This window comes from Canis lupus, chromosome 5 (genome assembly GCF_011100685.1).
Source record: "Canis lupus familiaris isolate Mischka breed German Shepherd chromosome 5, alternate assembly UU_Cfam_GSD_1.0, whole genome shotgun sequence".
In the NCBI taxonomy this organism is placed as follows: domain Eukaryota; kingdom Metazoa; phylum Chordata; class Mammalia; order Carnivora; family Canidae; genus Canis; species Canis lupus.
This window is the reverse complement of record NC_049226.1, coordinates 9,999,837-10,022,048: the sequence shown is the minus strand read 5'-3', so window position 1 is coordinate 10,022,048 and position 22,212 is coordinate 9,999,837. Positions and strand designations below refer to the sequence as shown.

General features: G+C 40.3%; 1 protein-coding gene and 1 long non-coding RNA gene across 2 annotated transcripts in view; both read right to left on the bottom strand.

The window, feature by feature from the left end:
* Positions 1 to 5,612: 5,612 nt before the first annotated feature.
* On the bottom strand, positions 5,613 to 13,848 carry OR8B3 (olfactory receptor family 8 subfamily B member 3). The gene is made up of 2 exons (XM_038535566.1): positions 13,823 to 13,848; positions 5,613 to 6,549 (listed from the first exon to the last, which is right to left on the bottom strand). The coding sequence occupies exons 1-2, from the start codon at positions 13,846 to 13,848 to the stop codon at positions 5,613 to 5,615; spliced, it is 963 nt and encodes a 320-aa protein (XP_038391494.1).
* A 4,680-nt stretch (positions 13,849 to 18,528) lies between these two features.
* Positions 18,529 to 22,212, bottom strand: part of LOC119871789 — a 55,140-nt gene continuing 51,456 nt past the window's right edge. Inside the window, exon 3 of the long non-coding RNA XR_005359115.1 lies at positions 18,529 to 18,722. This is a non-coding gene — a long non-coding RNA (uncharacterized LOC119871789). The remainder of the gene's footprint in view (positions 18,723 to 22,212) is intronic.

Below are 22,212 nucleotides of genomic sequence, written 5' to 3'. Positions count from 1 at the left end.
CAAAAGGGCAGTGGAAACAGAGAGAGATTTGGGGGAAAGGTAATCTGAGCAGGTAATCTGAGCAAATACCCCCTACACAGACCCTGACAGCCTGGAATGAAAGCAAATGAACAATTACTATATCTATGAACAAGAATAAATACCAAACATGATTCTGAATTAAAAATTCAAAAGGAAAAAAATCAAAAGGCCAGGCACAGTATGAAAACATAAATTTTTAAATATATAAAACTACTCTGATTGTAAATTATTGGTACATATATAGGTAGTAAAATTATAAAAACTGTATTCTGAAGTGAAAAGTTTTCTCTTCTACCTCGTAAGGTCCTCCAGCTGGGTCTAAGAATTAAACTGTCTTAAGACAGATTAATAGGGAAAAACATACACCTTTTAATTATTTTTTACATGTGCATGGGAGCCGTGATGAGAAAAGTGAAGAGTAAAAAAACTGCTTAGAGCCAAATGCTTATGATGCTAAGTTGGACAAAGAATAGCAAATTATGGAAACATGACAAGGCAAAAAGACTTAAGCAAGGATAGCAAATTGTGGAGAAGCAACTAGAAAAATAAGGTTTAATGAGGTTTATTTGTACAGATTTCTCAGTCTTGACTCTCCCATCACTGGTGATAATTTTTGCCTCATGATAGAGGGAGAACATCTTTTGGATAAAGTTTGTAGTATAATTTTTTTCTGAGGAGAAGCATTGCTGCACCCTCCAACATGTCATGTTTTTAATATTTTTTAGATCTTATTTTTAAAAAGTTTTCTATTTACAGAAAAATCGACACGATAGTACTAAGTTCTCATATATCCTTCTGCACACAGCCCTAATATTAACATTTTACAATCATACAGCACATTCATTATAATAAATGAACCATTTTTATTATTTTTTTATTTATTTCATTAGATTTGGCTTTTGCCTAACGTTTTTCTTTCCAGGATCTCATATTACACTCATTTGTCATGTCTCTTTAGGCTCCTGTTGACTGTGACCATTTCTCACACTTCCCTTGTTTTTGATGACCTTACAGTTTTGAAGAGTAGTTCTCAGGTATATTATAAGGTGTCCCTCTATTGGAATTTGATGACTTTGTAATGACTACAGTGAGGTTATGGGCTTGGGAGAAGCAGGTCACAGAGGTAATGCCATTTTCACCACATTATATCAAGAATCTGTACCATCTTTTTTTTTATATTCTAATTAATTTTTGTTTTTTTTAATTTATTTTTTATTGGTGTTCAATTTACTAACATACAGAATAACCCCCAGTGCCCGTCACCCATTCACTCCCACCCCCCGCCCTCCTCCCCTTCTACCACCCCTAGTTCGTTTCCCAGAGTTAGCAGTCTTTACGTTCTGTCTCCCTTTCTGATATTTCCCACACGTTTCTTCTCCCTTCCCTTATATTCCCTTTCACTATTATTTATATTCCCCAAATGAATGAGAACATATAATGTTTGTCCTTCTCCGACTGACTTACTTCACTCAGCATAACACCCTCCAGTTCCATCCACGTTGAAGCAAATGGTGGGTATTTGTCATTTCTAATAGCTGAGTAATATTCCATTGTATACATAAACCACATCTTCTTTATCCATTCATCTTTCGTTGGACACCGAGGCTCCTTCCACAGAATCTGTACTATCTTTATGATTTACAAATGTTCATTGTGACTTTGATCACTTGCCTGAAGTATTGTCAGGTTTCTCCACCATAAAGTCATGCTCTCCACACCCCAACTACCATACTGTTCCTTTTAGGAAGGAGTTACTATGAGCAGCCCACAGTTAAGGAAGAGGAAGTTATTAATTTACTGAATAATTTATTTACATCAATTTAATCATATGGATATTCACTTCATACACTGAGTTATAATCCAATGCTACTTTGTTTACTCAGATTTTCCAGCTCAAATTTTCCAGTGGAGCTCTTCCAGTTGGCTCCTTTGCCCCTTTGGAATACCCTCATCAAGCATGTGAGCATTTCCTTAATCTGTGGAATTATGAGATGCTCCAATCAGGCTCATCTTGATTATCTCTTGCCTTGGTCATAGAATCAGCCATTTCTCCAGGATATGGCATTAAATTCTTTTTATTAAGGAATGGTACTAGAAACCAAGATTTCAATGCTAGTGTGCTTGTTCTTAAAAGGGTGCCATTTTTTAAGGCCCTTTCAGTTGACAAGACAAAGAAATATGTTTGTATACTAACAAATGTATATACACAAATCTGTGACTATGTCTATATGTAACCATCTTTACCTCTATCAAGCTAAATGCGAGTTCTTACTAATGTCTTCAACTCAATCTATGACCATATCCATCGTTCTAGCCTCCTGTTAATTCTACTGACTTGTAAATTCCCATTCCAACAGCAAGAAATGTGGCTCCCGCCCTTCACCATGCATTTGATTGTTCAATTCCAGTAAACATGTACAGCAACGTCAGAATTCTTAATCCATACCCCCACAGAAACCAAATGCATCAACTAGAGGACAGTGCTTATGTGCAGTTCCTTTGCTTTTATCCTTACAAACTTCACTCATTTCTAGCACCTGTCTCCCTTAACCTCCTTGCTGAGGTTGTTTCATAAGTTAGTAATACACTAAGATTCTCTTTTCATTATCTGTGTTCCTTCCTGGGATTGTGCTGACTCCACAAATGATTTTCCAGACTTTCATACATTAAACTTTATTCTTTATAATATTCTTTTTTTTTTTTTTGGTATGACTTTTTTTTTATTTATTTTTTTATTTTTTAAATTTTTTATTGGTGTTCAATTTACTAACATACAGAATAACCCCCAGTGCCTGTCACCCATTCACTCCCACCCCCCGCCCTCCTCCCCTTCTACCACCCCTAGTTCGTTTCCCGGAGTTAGCAGTCTTTACGTTCTGTCTCCCTTTCTGATATTTCCCACACATTTCTTCTCCCTTCCCTTATATTCCCTTTCACTATTATTTATATTCCCCAAATGAATGAGAACATATAATGTTTGTCCTTCTCCGACTGACTTACTTCACTCAGCATAATACCCTCCAGTTCCATCCACGTTGAAGCAAATGGTGGGTATTTGTCATTTCTAATAGCTGAGTAATATTCCATTGTATACATAAACCACATCTTCTTTATCCATTCATCTTTCGTTGGACACCGAGGCTCCTTCCACAGTTTGGCTATCGTGGCCATTGCTGCTATAAACATCGGGGTGCAGGTGTCCCGGCGTTTCACTACATCTGTATCTTTGGGGTAAATCCCCAATAGTGCAATTGCTGGGTCGTAGGGCAGGTCTATTTTTAACTCTTTGAGGAACCTCCACACAGTTTTCCAGAGTGGCTGCACCAGTTCACATCCCCACCAACAGTGTAAGAGAGTTCCCTTTTCTCTGCATCCCCTCCAACATTTGTTGTTTCCTGCCTTGTTAATTTGCCCATTCTCACCGGTGTGAGGTGGTATCTCATTGTGGTTTTGATTTGTATTTCCCTGATGGCAAGTGATGCAGAGCATTTTCTCATATGCATGTTGGCCATGTCTATGTCTTCCTCTGTGAGATTTCTCTTCATGTCTTTTGCCCATTTCATGATTGGATTGTTTGTTTCTTTGGTGTTGAGTTTAAGAAGTTCTTTATAGATCTTGGAAACTAGCCCTTTATCTGATATGTCATTTGCAAATATCTTCTCCCATTCTGTAGGTTGTCTTTGAGTTTTGTTGACTGTATCCTTTGTTGTGCAAAAGCTTCTTATCTTGATGAAGTCCCAATAGTTCATTTTTGCTTTTGTTTCTTTTGCCTTCGTGGATGTATCTTGCAAGAAGTTACTGTGGCCGAGTTCAAAAAGGGTGTTGCCTGTGTTCTTCTCTAGGATTTTGATGGAATCTTGTCTCACATTTAGATCTTTCATCCATTTTGAGTTTATCTTTGTGTATGGTGAAAGAGAGTGGTCTAGTTTCATTCTTCTGCATGTGGATGTCCAATTTTCCCAGCACCATTTATTGAAGAGACTGTCTTTCTTCCAATGGATAGTCTTTCCTCCTTTATCGAATATTAGTTGACCATAAAGTTCAGGGTCCACTTCTGGGTTCTCTATTCTGTTCCATTGATCTATGTGTCTGTTTTTGTGCCAGTACCACACTGTCTTGATGACCACAGCTTTGTAGTACAACCTGAAATCTGGCATTGTGATGCCCCCAGATATGGTTTTCTTTTTTAAAATTCCCCTGGCTATTCGGGGTCTTTTCTGATTCCACACAGATCTTAAAATAATTTGTTCTAACTCTCTGAAGAAAATCCATGGTATTTTGATAGGGATTGCATTAAACGTGTATATTGCCCTGGGTAACATTGACATTTTCACAATATTAATTCTGCCAATCTTTATAATATTCTATGGGTTTTTGATAAATATACGATCTCACTTATCTATCATTATGGTATCATACAGAATAGTTTCACTGTCCTAAAAATCCCTGATATTTCTTTTATTCATCCCTCCCTGCTCCTTCCAAAAACCTGACAACTACTGATCTTTTTACTATCTCTATAGTTTTGCCTTTCCCATAATATCATACAGCTGTAAACATGCAGTATGTAGCCTTTTCAGACTGACTTTTTCACTTGGAAAAATATCTTCAACACTCCTACGTATTTTTTCATGGCATGATAGCTCATTTCTTTTTATCATTGAAAAATAATCCCCTATACCGGTATACCAGGTTTATCTCTTCACCTTTTTAAAATATTTTTTAAATATTTATTTTATTTGAGAGAGAAAGGGGAGGGGAGGGGCAGAGAGGGAGAGAATCCCAAGCAAAGTCTGTGCTGGGCATGGAGCCTGACGCAGGCATGCTCCCAAGACCCTGAGATTGTTGCCCGAGCAGAAACCAAAAGTCAGATGCTTAACCGACTGAGCCACCCAGGTACCCCTGTCTATTCACCTTTATAACATCTTGTTTGCCTCTTGTTTTTTGGCAATCATAAATAAAGCTGCTGTAAACATTCACATGAAGGTTTTTATGTGCATATGAATTTTCAAATCAATTTAGAAATATCTAGGGGCATGACTCCTAGATTGTATGTGAAGGCTATTTTTGCTTTTATAAGAAATAGTCAAACTGTTTTCCAGAGTAGTTGCACCACTTGGCATTACCTTGGGGAGACCTGATCTTACTTTAAAGTATACACAGTTTGAAATGGGTTTCTTTGAAAGCTGCTGCCTATAATAGCGACAATATTGTTAAAAATGAGAGTTCATGTACTGTTTGTCACTTCTGTGTCTAGATCAGTGACACTTTAATTTTAATTTTATGTAACTGATAAAATTAACCGTATTTGTCCAAGTTAAGAGTAGCCCAGAAACAAAAGTAGTATAAAAATTATTTTAAACAACAGTGCATAGTTCCTATTTATAAAATATATTAGTTATTTAGTAAACTTCCACAAGGCGATGGAGATACAAAAGGAAAAATAAGACATGATCAGCTATCAGGAAAATGATAAATCTATTAAACCACACACAACCTATAGAAGCAACATAGTTATGGACACAGTCACATCTTGAAAAATACCAATAATTATTAAACAAAAACTGAACTTCTTTATATTGTTGCTGCTTCTAGAATCTAATGTTTCTCTTCCATATTCTAATCAGAGCTTTCCGCAGTGCAATTTTGACATCCTTATTCCTCAAACTGTAGATCAGGGGATTGAGCATGGGTCCCACATTAGTATAGAACACTGAAGAAATTTTTCCCTGCTCCATAGATCCAGGAGAAGAATATTTAAGATACATGAATGCTGCTGATCCAAAAAAAAGACACAGAGCAATGACGTGAGAGCTACAAGTACTGAAGGCTTTTGATCTTCCTTGAGCAGATTTGATATGAAGAATGCTAGTGAGGATGAAGACGTAAGAAATCAGGATGGTAAAACTGGGTACTGTGATATTAATTCCCACGACTATCAGAACTACTACCTCATTGACATAGGTGCTGGTGCAAGAGAGTTGGAGGAGAGGAAGGATGTCACACAGGTAATGGTTGATGATATTGACATTGCAGAACGTTAGTCTAAGCATGCACCCCGTGTGGGCAGAGGCTCTGGCAAATCCCATCATATATGCAGCAACAGTTAGCAAGGAACAGACCTGATGGGACATGGTGACCTTATACAACAATGGATTACAGATGGCCACATAGCGGTCATAGGCCATTGAGGTCAACATGTAGCATTCTGAGATGACAAAAAAGAGAAAGAAGAACAGTTGAGTCATGCACCCAACATAGGAGATGATATTGTCCTTTGATACAAAGTTCATCAGCATCTTGGGGGTAAAAACAGAAGAGTAACAGAGATCAATGAAGGATAGATTGAAGAGGAAATAGTACATGGGGGTGTGGAGGTGAGAATTGAGACCGATGAGGATGATCAAGCCAAGGTTGCCCACCATGGTGACGATGTAGATCATCAGAAACAGGAAGAAGAGAGGTTGCTGGAGCTCAGGGCGGTCTGTTAATCCAGCAAGAAGGAATTCAGTCACTAAGGAGTCATTTCTAACCAATATTCTCCTCTTTGGAAATCTGTGAGAACAGAAGAAAATCCCATTAATAGAAAACCCAGCTCCCTCCTTACACGCTGTCATTTATGGGAAGACACAGAATTCAAATAAGTTCTCCTTTGCTTCACAGGGTCAGAATGGACTACCACATGCCCCTCAACATTAAAATCGCTCTGTCTTTTGTTGCATGAGCTGCATGTGACAAACAAATGCTCCTGTTTTTACTAGAAGATACAGGGATGAAGTAGCTAGGATGAAGGATACCTGCTGGTGAGCTTCAGCAGTGGGGAGTATCCCCATCATGCCCTCCCACTCATCTGATCCTTCCCTTTCTAGTTCCTGCTCATGTTTCCATTATCCTACCAGATACCGCAGTTCCCCTGTGATGACTATCATGAAAGAGAGGATTCCTCTTAGGCAGAGACTATATCACAACTGTGCTTCCTAGAAGAGAGTCCCTACCAGTCTGTAGTGTTTTCAGATAACATACTGCAAAAATCCATGAAGTCAGTAGTTGATAACAAGTATTGAGAAGAACCTTTATAGCCTAAGATTTATAATTCATCATATACTCCGCTGTTTCTATACATTCTCCTTCTCTGTTCCACCCTCGCTGGACAGAATGAATAAAGGAAGGTGGATGTGCTTTCCTTGGTTTTGTAGAAGGGCTTGGAAAAGAAACATAATTTGAGTACTGATTAAATTAGTTGTTAAGTTTGTGAAAAATGTATCAAGCTTCATGCTTATAACACATAAACTCTTTTACAAGCCTATTTCAATTAAAAACCTTATCTTAAGAAAGAGATAAATCTCTTCCTTTGATGCTGTTATACTCTGCATGTGTCACTTAGTACTGCTATAACTATGTCACTACCAGACCAAAGATGAAGCCAACACAGAGGAGATACGCTCAGAATAATGCAAGTGGTATAGTCAGAGCTCCATACTTTTGAGTTTCTTATAATTCAATATAACTTTTTTCCTCATTTTCAGGAACAGAGAGTATGAGAGATAAATAGAAACTTGATTAACTCACTCTCCTTCCATTGAAAGAACTGTGCTGACCCTTTATGTGGGTCTCACCTCCACTGGAAGAACTGGCTTTTGAGATATCAAAGCTGAGCAAATTTAGTCACAGTCTTCTTCCTTAATAGGCAGGAGAGTCATTTCAAAGATTCACAGTCTGAGTGTTCCAGGAGTCATTCTTGTCATTATAAATTTACTAAGAAAATATTAAGAGCAACTACACACTTGACACCTGAGTCTGTGTCAGAGACCTCAAGGCATTTGCTTAAGGCTTATATATTTTTTAATCTGATTAGAAATCCAGGTACCCGTAGGTTTCCCTTAGGACCTTCCCATCATGATAAGCTCTGCAGGGAAGAAACTAGGGTCTCTGTTTATACCCTAATTGTGACAGTAAATGTTAATTTCCCATCAGGGATTCTACATTCCCTAGGGAATATAAGAAGGGATCCTATGCTGTCCCTTCTTATTTTCAATGTTATTGAAAATTTCTCTAATTATATTTCTAGGTAACATATTAGTTTTAAGGATTTAAATTAAAAAAGATTTATGAACATTTCAATAAAGTATATTTATTTTGCCTTTTTAAAATATTTGAGTCTTTTTAAATATTCAGTGTGTGAGCAAACTATATAGACACAAACAAAAGGAACTTTTTTTTTCTATAGAGGGTTAGCTTCTTCTTTTTTTTTAATTTTTATTTATTTATGATAGTCACAGAGAGAGAGAGAGAGAGAGAGAGAGGCAGAGACACAGGCAGAGGGAGAAGCAAAGCAGGCTCCATGTACCAGGAGCCCGACGTGGGATTCGATCCCAAGTCTCCAGGATCGGCCCCTGGGCCAAAGGCAGGCGCCAAACCGCTGAGCCACCCAGGGATCGCCAAAAGGAACTTTTTAACTCATTTCAGAGATTATTATTTAATAAAAATCATTTAATATAAAATGATCCATTATTTCATGGAAATTTAATTACCTTGGGTAGTTCTGACTCAATATGTCTTTGCTCTTAATATATTATATCAAATCTATCAGAAAAATACTGTTAAGAAGCTTCTATTTCAAGAAAATATGGCTTTAGAATTCCCAGTTACATATTAATTTATAATCATTCTGGTGAGAAGGCACCTAATTTTTCTTTATTTTGAAATTATGACAGATTCACAGAAAACTGCAAAATAATATATACAGTTCCTTGAAATCAACCCAGCTTCCTACCACAGTAACATCTTTAATAACTGTAGCATAATAGCAAAACAAGAAATTGACATTAGTAAAATAACATTCACAGAATACAGGACTACAATTTTTCTAGTATTTAGCAATTCTACATATACTGTGTGTTTGTGTTATGTGTGTAGATCTATGTGATCTGACCATGTTGTCTGTAGTATGTGAACAAGATCATGATTATGTGATCATGACCACAATCATGAAAGAGGACTGTACCACCACCATACAGGAACTCCCTTATTCTACCTCTTTACAGTCACACTCATCCCCTCCTCCCCCTTTTTCTGTGTCTTCTGGCAACCACTAACCTTTTCTCTACCTCTAGAGTGGAGTTATTTGAAAGCCTCAACAAATAAGATTGCACCATGTATAACCTCTGAAACTGGTTTTGTTCACTAAGCATGATGTCGTTAAGTCCATCCCAATTGTTGCATGCATCAATGCTCCATTTCTTATATTATTGAGTCACACTGAATTTTTTACAACCCATATTCTTTCAACCTTCTATGGTAATTTAAAAATAATGAGGCAGTTGTTGAATACAAAACTAAATCTGTTTTATTGATGGAAAATGTTTCAGGGGCAGAGACAAGAAGATCACAGTTGAGACTGGTTCTTGCAATGTTCTTTTTTTAAATCAATTTTATTGAATTATAACCTGAATGCAACAAAATGCATCCACTTCACAAGTACAGTTCAATGACTTTCAAAAAATAATGCAATCATGTAACTGCCACCATAATCAAGACCTAAAGCATTTCCATCATACTCAAAAGTTCTTTCTACTCTTTTGCAATCCATCTCCTGTCCTGTTTTAATAATGAAAGGATGTTTAAAGTTGTCAAATGCTCTTTCTGCATCTATTGAGAATGATCATATGATTTTATTCTATTAATCTGGGGTGTTCCTTATATTGACTGGTATAAGTTGAACCATTCTTGCAACCCATGGATAAATCCCACTCGATAAAGGTGTACAATCCTCTTAACGTGCTACTGAATATAGTTTACTAGAATTTTGCTTGGATTTTTTACATCAATATTCATCAAAGATAGCAGCCTGTAGTTTTATTATAGTGTCCTTGCCTGGTATTGGTGTGAGGGTAATTCTGGCCTTATACAATGAATTTGAGAGTGTTCTCTCCCTACAATTTTTGGAAGAATCTAAGATTTGGCATTAATTCTTCTTTAAATGTTTGGTAAAAGTCACCCGTGAAACCATCAGGTCCTGGGCTTTTCCTTCTTAGAAGGTTTTTGATTATTTATTTAATGTCTTTATTTGTTATTGGTCTGTTCAGATTTCCTATTTCTTCATGAATCAGTCCTGTGGGCTGTGTGGGGTTTTTTTTTTAAGATTTTATTTATTTATTCATGAGAGAGAGAGGTGCAGAGACACAAGCAGAGGGAGAAGCAGGCTCCACACAGGGAGCTTGATGTGGGACTCGATTCCGGGTCCCCAGGATCATGCCCTGGGCTGAAGGCAGCACTAAACTGCTGAGCCACCCGGGCTGCCCGGTTGTGTGTTTCTAAAACCATATCCATTTCTTCTAGGTTAACTAATTTGCATATAATTGTTCATCATAGTCTCTTATGATCCTTTGTGTTACTGCAGCATCAGTAATAATGTCTTCTCTGAATATCATCATCATGATATCATCATCTTCTTTGTCTATGTGTCCTAAAAGCTGAAGTAAGTTTCTTGTAGGCAAGTTGGGTCTTGTTTTTTGTTTGTTTACCCATTCAGCCACTCTATGCCTTTGGATGGGAAAATTTAAACCATTTACATTTTAAGTAATTATTGACAGGCAGGGACTTATTAATGCCTTCTTAATTATTTTCTGGCTGTTTTGTAGTTCCCTGGTTCCTCTCTTCCTCATTTGCTTTCCTTCTTTGTGACTTGATGACTTTCTATAATGGTATGCTTTCAATTCTTTTTTCTTTATCCTTTTGCATCTACTGTAGGCTTCTGTTTTGTGGTTACTACGAGACTTACATAAAATATCTTGTAGACATTATGGTCTATTTTAAGATAATAACTTCAATCACATGTAAAAATTCTTTTCTTCTCATATTGTTTTTGATGTCACAGTTTACCTTTTTATGTCATATATCCTTTACCAAATTCTTTAGCTATAGTTATTTTTAATCCTTGTGTCCTTTAACCTTCAGTTAAGTAGTTCATCATATTGTAGTACTAGAGTATTTTGAATTTGACTAAATATATTTATATTTACCAGTGTGCTGTTTATTTTCTAATTTTTTCATGTTACTAGTTAGTGTCTTTTTGCTTCAGCTCAGAGAACTCCTTTCAGCATCTCTTATAAAGAAGGTGTAGTGGCAATGAATTACCTCAGCTTTTGTTTGTTGGGAAAGTCTTTATCTCACCTTTATTTCTGAGAAACAACTTTACTAAGTAAAGTATTCTTGGTTGACAGTTTTTTCTTTCAGTATTTTAAATATAACATCCTAGGATGCAAAGTTTCTCCAAAGAAATTTGCTAATAGCCTTATGGCAGTTGCCTGGTATGTAAGGGTTATTTTTATCTGGCTGTTTTGAAAATTCTCTCAATTATCTTTTATTTTAAACAGCTTAATTATGATATGTCTTAAGGAAAATCACTTTGGAAATATTGGAGTGACCTATTAACTTTATGAAGTTAGAAGTCCAAATCTCTCCCCAGATTTAGGAACTTCTCAGCCATTATCCCTTTAACCAAGCTCTCTTGCCCCTTTTTCCATCCTTCTTTTTCTGGAATTCCAAAAATGTCTACAGTGTTTCTCTTAATGGTATCCCAAAGGTCCTGTGGGCTTTCTTTATCCCTCTTCATTATTTTCCTGTATTCTCACTGCATAATTTTAAAAGTCCTGTCTATTACTTCACAGACTCATTCTTTTGCTCCAGCTAGTCTGATACTGATACTCTTTCCTGCATTTGTCATTTCATTCATTGTATTCTTCAGCTCCAGAATTCCTGCTTTCGTTGTTTTAATGTTAAACTTCTCATTTTGTCTGTGTATTGTTTTCATGATTTGATTAAATTGCCTTTACATGTTTTCTTGTAGCTTGCCATGCTTCCTTAGAACAGCTACTCTGAATTCTTTATAAGACAAATCACAGATCTCCATTTCTTTGGGATCTCTTTCTAAAAAATTATTGTGCTCCTTTGGTGTGCCAGGTTACATGATTTTTCATATTCCTTGAAGACTGCTGCTATCTTCATATTTGAAAAAACAGCCACCTCCTCCAGTCTTCCTGACTTGCTTTATGAGAAAATTACCTTCTGTTACCCCTGGTAGTGATTCTGAGGCTTTCTCAGACCTTTTCTATGGTTATTACTGCTCCAAATGTCTTATTTCATCTTATGGCAGAATTATTAGACTTGTATGCCTTCCCTCAATCCTACAAAGCTAGGTTAGTTGCTGAGAACCTCCTTTTTGTTCTCCCTAGGGTACGACTGAATGCTCGAGTGTGTGATCTTTCCCCAGCCTGTAGAATCAGGCCATCTTTCTGCATGTGCTCACTAGCCATCTACAAAGGCTTTCTCTCACTGGAAGCACATGTGGAAAACCATCCACAGGATGGGGGTATGTGTGGGTAAGGTGCACAGAGTGGGCAGGTACCCATGACTACTTGAGGGCACCTCCAGTGGCTCATTAGCAAGCTTCCTGATGGAGTCTATGGCACAATTAGTAGGATTCACATCCCTTTGATGCCCTCCAACAGCCCTACCTGCTACCTTCCCAGACACTCCCACCTTCAGCCACACAATATACCTCAGCAAGCTGAATGGGATGAAAAGTGGATCTCTTTGGTAGTGTGTCTCAGAGCTGAAGAAACCAGGCATTCACTCTCATGCTCTCACTTTGTGCAGTGAGAGGAATCACAGTCACAGGTTATAAGAACACCTCTTTTGGCACTGAGCTACGCCTTAGGGAAGGCAGGACATAGGTAAAGTGAAACTATTCCTCTTACCTTCTTCAAATGCATCCAATCTTAGAATTTTTTGCTCCAAAAACGTGGTCTGCTGGGTACCTGCGGGCAAGGACTGCTCCTACCTCATGGTGTGCCAGGACCCCGTGGAGCAGTGGGCTGGGGCTCAGGCACCACCATACTCTGTCCCCTGCCCTTGCCTATTCAAGAACAAGCAGTTCTTGGGACACCTGGGTGGCTGAGCGGTTGAGTGTCTGCCTTTGGCTCAGGGCATTATCTCGGAGTTCCGGGATCGAGTCCCACAGAGATCGGGCTCTCTGCCTGGAGCCTGCTTCTCCCTCTGCCTATGCCTCTGCCTTTTCTCTGTGTCTCTCATGAATAAATAAATAAAATCTTGAAAGAAAGAAAGAAAGAAAGAAAGAAAGAAGAAAGAAGAAAGAAGAAGAAAGAAAAGAAAGAAAAAGAAAGAAAGAAAGAAAGAAAAACGCAAGAAAAAACTCCAGAAAGAAAGAAATAAAGACATACAGAAACTAAACCAATCCTCCCTACAATACATCAACTCCCCCATCCCCTCCCCCTCCCCCTCCTCCCTCCCTCCCTACCCCCGCCCACCCTCCCTCCTCCCTCCCCGCCTCCCTCCTCCCCCTCACACTCCCCCCTCCCCTCCCTCCGCCTCCCTCCTCCTCCTCCCTCCCTCCCTCCCCCCCCTCCCTCACCCCTCTCCCATCCGCCCTCCCTCCCCATGCCCTCCCTCCCTCCCTCCTCCCCTCCCTCCCAAAACACTAAAGAACTACCATCCCACGAGCCAGAACACAGCAGTTCTCCTCCAACCCCTTTCTGGGTATAGCTAGGGATGGGCCTGTGAACATGCGCCTGTCAGAGGATGCCAGGGATCCTTCATGAAGCTGGAGTAACATCATCCATCCAGACTGAGTTTTACTGTGCTGCAAAGCCTAATGCTCCTACTGCCCACCAGGTGCTAGCTGGAACTTTGGCTAGAGGAGAGAACCAGATCTGTCTCAGCTGGCATCGGCAGGGCAGCCTCTCAGGGATCCTCTGTGCCCTGCCCCCTGGCCTGCACTAACCCTACTGCAATTCTTAAGAGAGGCATCCTTTGGGTCTGGCTCCATCTCTCCCTCAAAAACTACCTGCAACCAGCTCTTGCTTCCCCACCACAAAAGGACAGGCCACCAATAAAAGCTGGCGGGGGGGGGGGGGGTAGCCAAAGAAAAATGAGAACCCAAGCAGGGCAAAAAGCGAGACCTCACCAATTGGAGTGAGGATGGGAGAGAAAAGGCCGTGAGAAGGTGTGAGGTCCTGAGTTAGAGAATGGTGCTGCCAAGAGAATAGTACAGAGGCAGCAGAGTGAAGAAGCAAAGGAGGAGGCTGTGAAGAGAGGGGAACCCTGAGAATGCAGAAGCCCCAAACACGAGGTCCTGAGAGAATGCGGGGCGGAGGCACAAAAAGATGGGCCCCCCTGAAAGATGGAGGACTAAGGCACCAAGAGAGGGTTCCCTGAAGTGAATGGGGACCTAAGGGGGTGGAGGCAGATGCACAAAGAGGTGGCTGAAGGCCCAGAGGCGCTGAGAGAGGACGGGAGTTGACCGGAGCAAGGCGTGGGGCCCTGAGGAGCTGGAGCCCAAGGGCGCAAAGGCATCCCCGGAGCGGTCAGCTGGGCCCCAGACTGCGGCCCCAGGCCCCGGGGCTCTGGCTGACGGTCGGGAGCAGGGATGCGGGCACCACCACCACCACCCCCCCCCCCCCCGGAACTGCTGGGCCAGAAGCCTGAACTGCTTGCTCGCCCCCCGACGTAGCCGGGATCCCGTGACCTTCCCCGCCTCGCCGCCCGGGGCGCCTTCCCTGCCGGGACCCCGGAACGGCTCCTTTACCCCGGCGACCCCAAGGGGCTGCGGCCTCTCCGGGCACCCGAGATGGCCCCGCGCCTGTCCCCGTCGGGGGCTGCACGCCCCGGGTGGGCGGCCTGGCGCAGCGCTGCGTGGCCTCAGGGCGCCGCAGTGCGAGGTCTTGGCCTTGGCGGAGGCCGCAGGTCCCACGGGACGCCTGTCTCCTGCGGCCGCCGTGCCCTGGGCAGCCGCCGGGGCTCCCAGCTGCGGTCCTGCGGGTCGCGGCCCCGTCCTCTGCGCGCCGCGCCTCCTTGGGGTTGCAGCACCGGCCGAGGACCCGCAGGCGCCAGCAGCCGCCTCCCCCACTGCGAGACTCCCCGGAGAAGGTAAGGGACAGGCTGCCGCTGGGCTCGGGCTCGGGGGCCCCGGAGCACCCGCCCCTCCAATGCAGGGGGGCTTGGGGGAAGGGCCCTTTGGCGCCAAGCGGAGGAGGCGCGGGAGCAGGCGCAGAGAGGAGGCTGGGCCCGGGGTGCGGGGTGGCCCCGGCCTGTAGCTCCACCTCCCGGAGCAGCGGGGGGGCCAGTCGCGGGGCCCAGGTCACCAACGACTTCTGCACCGTCGTCGTCGTCTTCTTCTTTCTTCTTTCTTCTCTTTCTCCTTCTCCTTCTCCTTCTCCCTCTCCCTCCTCCCTCTCCCCCTCCTTCTCCCTCTCCTTCTCCTTCTTCTTCTTCTTTCTTCAGATCTTCTCCAGGAAGGCTTCTTCTTCTTCTTCTCTCGCTTCTCGTTCCTTCTTCTTCTTTTCTTCTTTCTCTCTCCTCCTCCTTTTCTTCGGAGGGGCTTTCTTTCTTCTTTTCTGTTCTTCTCTTCGGGCTTCATTCTTCCTTTCTTTTTCCGTTTTCTCCTTCTTCTTCTTCTTTTCGAGGATGAGGATGGGGGAGGAGGGAGGAAGGGGGGAGGAGGGGGAGGGAGGGGGGGGGATTCTTCCTTTTCTTCTTCTTCTCTGTTTTTGTTCTTGCTTTGTTCTTCGAGGAGGAGAGGCATGCAGAGGGGGTTCTTTTGGAAGGATTCGAGAGGGGATTAGGAGGAAGGAGAGGTTAATCGAGATGGGGGATTTCTTTCTGCTTTAACTTTTCTCTTATTCTTCTTCCTTTGTCTATTCTCTTCTTTCTTCTTTTTCTTCTTCTTTCTTCTTCCTTCTTCTTCTTCTTTCTTCTTTCTTCTTTTCTTCTTCTTTTTCTTTCCTTCTTCTTCTTCTTCTTCTTCTTGTATATTTTTTATTGGAGTTCGATATACCAACATATAGCATAACACCCAATGCTCATCCCATCAAGTGACCACAGTCTTCTTCATCATAAGCAGATCGGCCCGGGAGAGACGTTGCAGTATGACAAAATTTCTATTGTTTACGATTTATTTTCATTCAATCAATCCCAGTATGCATGTAACCGAGTTTCAGAGCTGCAAACATACTCCTGTGAAAAACAAATTGAGCAGCAAACATACAATGTTATATACATTGCTTTTTACCATAAACTTACAATATATAATCAAAGAGGTTAAAAATGGTAGATGATGGAGCCATGTTTCTCATTGCCAGAGAAATAAGTTACACATACGCAAAAGAGGAAGACTATAATGAACCCTGTGTTGCTAGACTAGCGTCATTAATTCGGGTTTCTATTATATAGTAAGATATAGGAATAACTAGATATGAAGATACATAGAAAACTTTGAATATATATACATTTTTCCCACCTCTTTTCACTGAAAGTGTTACCTAAACCCAAGTGTGCTGCCTGTCACTCAAAAAAACAATACTCAAGAGTTTTGATTGAAGGGCCACCTGGGTGGTTAAGTGGATTAAGCATGGGCCTTCAGCTCAGGTCCTCACCTCCTGGTCCTAGGATCCAGCCCCCCCGGGGCTTTCTGCTCAGTGGAGAGCCTGCTTCTCCCTCTCCCTTTGCTCCTCCCCCCCTGCTTGTACTCTCTTTCTCTCTCAAATAAATAAAAATTTTCTTTAAAAAGAGTTTTGATTCTAAAGGAATATGAGCCTTATTCAGGAGGCCAGCCACTTGGAATGAAGACAGACTCTTGTTCAAAGGCCAACTCCAAGGTTTCTGCCTGGCCCAGGGGTTTTTCAAAGAGTTTAGGAAAATTAATAAAAGGAGTGCCAGTGGTCCCTAACATTTCTCCATTACATGCCCTTGGTTATGGGGATTGTGCAAGGGGGTCGGGTTTCTGGTTCCTTACCTTACAGAGGCACTCTGTTCTTTCTAGGAAAGAATGCATGATCTAGGGCACCTGGGTGGCTCAGTGGTTGAGCAACTGCCTTTGGCTCAGGTTGTGATCCCTGGGGGGCCTGGGATCAAGTCCCTCATCAGGCTATCTGTGGGGAGCCTGCTTCTCTTTCTGCCTGTGTCTCTGCCTCTCTCTGTATGTCTCTCATGGATAAATATTTTTTTAAAAAAAGAATGCATGATCTATAGATAAACAAATAAAGGTTAGTTAAACACAGGGGCTGAAGGTGCTTGCTAAAGCTTAAAGACTACTAGGCTGGCCGGATGGCTGAGGTAGCTTCAAGAGAGCCTGGAAGTAGTGATACCCTAGTAGCAATGAACACATCCAAGCACCCAGGTCTTACTTCTAAATAACATTCTGTGATAATAAGAACTAGGGCTCTTTGGAGAAGTGATTCACTTTAGAGCTGGAACAAGGAAATTACAAAATGATTCTGAAGCATCTCATAATGTCAGAGAGTAAAAAAAAAAAAAGATCTTTAAAAAGAAGATGGAGTCATAATCAAAAATTTATAGGATTCAACCTGGGAGCTCTTAAGGACCAAAGCTAGAATTATTTGGAAAACAAAATAAATAATGGTAGTATTGGATTATAAACCAAAGGATAAAGTAAATATTCATGAGTCTGTATGACTTTCAAAAATACATATCTAGATAATTCCCCTCCAGGAAGTAGAGCTTAACTCCTCTCTCCTAAACATAGTGACTTGCTTCCAAAGAATTGAGTACGAAATATAGTAATTGGGGAAAATAGTAAATTTACAGTGGAAAGGAAAAACAGTAAATTTACAATGGAGAAAACTGACAGACACTACCTTCACCAGTTAATCAGAGTTAGCATTGTTAGTGGTAAGTCATGTTGATATCATATAGACTTTGTTATGATGCAGTAGTAAAGACTCTTCACTCGACATTATTCTCCAGTCTGAGCATGAGGAAATATTATACAAAACCAAATGGGGGCATTCTACAACATATTTTACCTACAGTCTTTAAAATTGCTATAGTCATTTTAAAAAGACAAAGACTAAGAAACTGTCACAGATCAGAGAAGACTAAGGAGATGTATCATCCAAATGCAACATGGCTTCCTAAGTTGGATCCAAGACAGAAATATGGCATTAGTGGAGAAACTGGTAAAGTCCAAAACAAAATCAGTATTTTCATTAGCAGTGTTGTACTGAAGTTAATTTCTCAGTCTTATGAAATGTACCACAGATATGTACAAAATTTATACTAGGGAGAATTTGCATGAAGAATATACACAGGTATTCTCTGCACTGTCTTTATAACTTTTCTATAAATCTACAATTATTTTTTTAAGAGTTTATCTTTTTATTCATGAGAGACACACAGGGATAGGCAGAGTCATAGACAGAGAAAGAAGCAGGCTTCCTGCAGGGAACCCAATGTGGGACTCAATCCCAGGACCCACGATCATGACCTGAGCCAAAGGCAGATGCTCAACCACTGAGCCACCCAAGTGCCCCTACAATTATTTTTAAATAAAAACTTATCTACAAAAGCACAAATTGCTCATTACCACAAAAAAATGTAGTATTTAATTTTATGTAAACCTCTCTATAGATTTGAAAACATAATTTCTTCTTTTCTATAAATAGGAAAGCATGTTTGCACACATACCTGTCTCCTGGGAAGATGGAAGAGAGTCCCACTTCATGACTTAGATAGAATCCTCATCTTGCATCATCTTGGTGGGATGTAGTAGTGCCCAAACTTCCACTATAGAATCCAAGAGGGAGGAAAAGCCTCGGTAGCAAACAGAGGACAGGCACACTGACCTACCCTCAGTCAATCCCATAACTCTTATCTAAGATTTTGACCTGGAACAAATTACACAAACACAGTGAGACAATTGGGAACCATTCGTGTGGCTGCAGCTGTATCCAAGGGCTGAGTCACTGGTGTGAATAGAGTGGAACTTCTGCAGAATCAAGGCCAATAATGTGGCCAGACTATTCTTCTGAAATACTTCCTGCCCTTCACCCCTGCAGTTGGCTTGGTTTTACCTCTTCTCCAAATTTGGTTTTACAACCTCAAACCAAATCTTTTAATTCCTAATGTCCTTTCTATTAACGTTTTTCTGTTTAAAGGAGCTAGAATCACTTTTTTCCCAGTTTAATTGAAATGTTATTGACAGCACTGTATCAGAGTCCATTTCTATTCTTTCTCTACATAAACCCTTATACGATATATTTTCTCACATGTGTAAGCCAAAATACAGCTACCTGACAAAACATGCATCTGTTAAATGGGTTAAATGATAAATTATAAATATGACTAAACTTTAAAATGTAAGATAGTAGGGTGTTTAAATTAACAATTACTGAAATTTGTGTAATCTTTGTACTTCCCAAAAGACAAGAATCTAGCTTCCTCTTTGGCAAGCAATATCACTATTGACTTTCTCAGTAATAAGTCAGGACTTAAGAAACAAGTTTCATATCATATCAACTCATTTGCTACAATTTTGGATTTTTCCACCAAAAATTATTAGTCACACAATTTACATTTTTTGAAAAAGATGGGTAGTTCAAACTGAAAAGAACCTCAGTGGAACGTCCAGCTACAGCTGAGTGAGAAGATCAGCAAATATAAAGTTGGACAGAATTGGCAAAATGACAATTCCGACACTCTGAAAACCAACCAAACCTGAGAACTGGTGATGCTTCAAGAAGTGTTGAACTTTATGTAAGACAATGGGATTCTGTGATGTTTTGCTTAGAGCTCCTTCCATCAACATCCCCTACTCCCAGCTTTGTAGATGCAGGGGTTCTGCAAGGGTGGACCACACCATGAGGGCTAGAAGCTCCACTGCCACTGACAAAGAATGCTCACTCAATCCTGAACAGTAGGTAACATCAGTACCCACATCATGTAACAAAGTTGTGGGCATGACATTAGTGTGAAGAAAGCAGAGAAAGCCAGTGCCTCCACTAGTCTGAGGTTGTGGTTTGTTGTAGCAAAGGGGTGAAAGGAGTGACTCCAGAGGGCCTCTGCACTTCCTGTGAGATTTTAAACAATTTACATAACCTCTTTCAGCCTTGATATCCACATCTGTAAGATAAGAATAATTTTTGTTTGGGTTTAGAAGCCAAAGAAAATGGCACCTGCTTAGATGTGCACCTGCCATACCTCAGGTAAAAGTAACACAAAACAATAAGAAGAACAAATAAAACTCAATAAAAACAATATAATCACAGTATAATCCAAAGACAGAAAATGCTCAAGCTTCAAAATAACTTTAATATGAAAAGAAGAAACTTCAAGTCCTAAGGAGCAATCTCTGAGTCCTGCTCTGCTTCAAGCTTTTGCAACAAGCAAGGGCAAGTGGGGAAAAAAACAGAAAGAGAGAGGAACACAGTTGTGATGGATCTAATTGAATCTACAACACAGTCAGAAAAAGTAGGTGCACACTAACTATGAGAAAAAAAAAATTTTGCCTTGATAGATCAGAGCAAGATATACAGGAAGGGAATGAGAAGGATATGCAGTTTGAAGTGACACCTCTGGGTACCTTGAGAGAAGAAAAAAAAAGAAAGATCTGTGTTTGGACTGTGGCTCCACCATTAGTTGCTGTGACTTTGGCAAACCCTACCTTTGGCATTTAACCCTACCTTTGGTTTCTTTATATGTGGAACAGAGATGCCTGCCTCAGATAGTTGTGAAGATTGTAAAGGACAAGTTAATAATAAGAATTGAGTATTGTGACTAGCACCAGTTATCTATAAATTGTACAATAGTTGGTTTCTTTTGTTGTTTCCTCTAATCAAACTGAGAAAACCAAGGGGCATCATCTGTGTCTTTTTATTTTTTGTGTTCAGAGTGCCTTGCAACTTAAGTCCTCTAAGAGATGTTTCTTGAATAAAATGAATCAGTAAAACTTCTAAAATAATCAGATAATTTGTTTGTGAAGGATTTTAAACCTTAGGGACAGTATCCTTCTCTAAGCAAGGACAAGGCGCTTTTTGCCAGTGAAATTATTATTTTTATGCTCCCATAAAAATTCACCCTAAAAATTCAGCAATAGGACTTCTGATTAGACATAGCAGATTGAGCCCATGTATTTAACTACTCTTACTTTCTGAAAGCTCATTAGAATGATTATAAAGGCATTGGAAGGACAGTCATCATATTGTTTCACTCATATGTGGAAAATAAGAAATAGTGAAAGGGACCATAAGGGAAGGAGGGGAAACTGGGAAAAAAATAGAGAGGAAGACAAACCATGAGAGACTTTTAAGTCTGGGAAACAAACTGAGGGTTGTTGGAGGGGAGGTCAGTGGGGGGATGGGGTAATTGGGTGATGGGCATTAAGGAGCTCACGTGATTTGATGAGCACTGGGTGTTATCCTATATGTTGGCAAATTGAATTTAAATTTAAAAAATAAATAAATAAACGTATTTTTGTTTTAGAAAAAAAATAAAGGCATTAGAAGTCAGGAGCACAATTATGTTATGTTAACCCACTGGGACAAAGAAAACAATAGGGGGAAGAAGAGTGGGAAGAAATTTGGAACACTAGAAAGCAGAAAAATGGTCAGTAATTGACTCAGTAGTCCCCAGGAAGCTCAATTCTAAGCTATGTGGTAGAAGCAGATATGACACATTTCATCATCTCTTGTATACTCAGTAATTTGGTGGCACAAATCACTTCTGAACATAGAGGTGAAAGAAAAGATAAAAAGAGGAGAGCTCCATGTAAGTCTTAAAAAAAAAAAAATCCCCTAGTGAATGTTTCTCCTGAAACAGAAGACTGGGGGTTGTTCTGTAGAAAGTATAGAATGGAGGTTCTGTGGAAGAAGGGCAAGTGAATATGGTCATACTACACTAAAAAGAAGAGAAATAGTTGGAAGTTCACATATTGAGTGTGATCATTTAAATATGAGTATGAAACAAAGATACTTTCAGACATCAGGATGGGGTTAAGACATGCAAGATATGGATAGGCCCGCTATCCAAAAACTCTTTTTATCTTCTTCTTGGTCACAAGACATTTCCCTGGGAAATGTAGTCTGAAAGGGAATTTCAGTTAAGTACAACCTGGTGACTAAGTTCTAAGGAATGGAATATGAGCAAAAGTTATGTGTGCCAGTTCCAAACCCACAAAACTTCACTTTGAGAATCTCTCATAATGTTTCTTCTTTGGCCAACTCAGTGTAAAAGAGTATGTGTTGAAGGAAGCTATAAGAAGGAAGGATCTTAGGTCCAAGTTTATTGTTTTTAGGAAGCTGGCTATGATTTAGAAACCATATCTTGGGTTTCCCATGAGTAAGATGGAAACTTACTGTATTTTAATTATGTATATTTGAT

What these genes read in the sequence shown, in the direction of transcription:
- OR8B3 (XM_038535566.1), bottom strand. Translation starts at nt 13,848, where the DNA reads ATGCCTCTCTTAAGAATTGCAGTAGG. An exon ending in CTCTTAAGAATTGCAGTAGG is followed by an intron (nt 6,550 to 13,822) that starts GTTAGTGCAGGC and finishes AATATTGGTTAG; the next exon opens with AAATGACTCCTTAGTGACTG.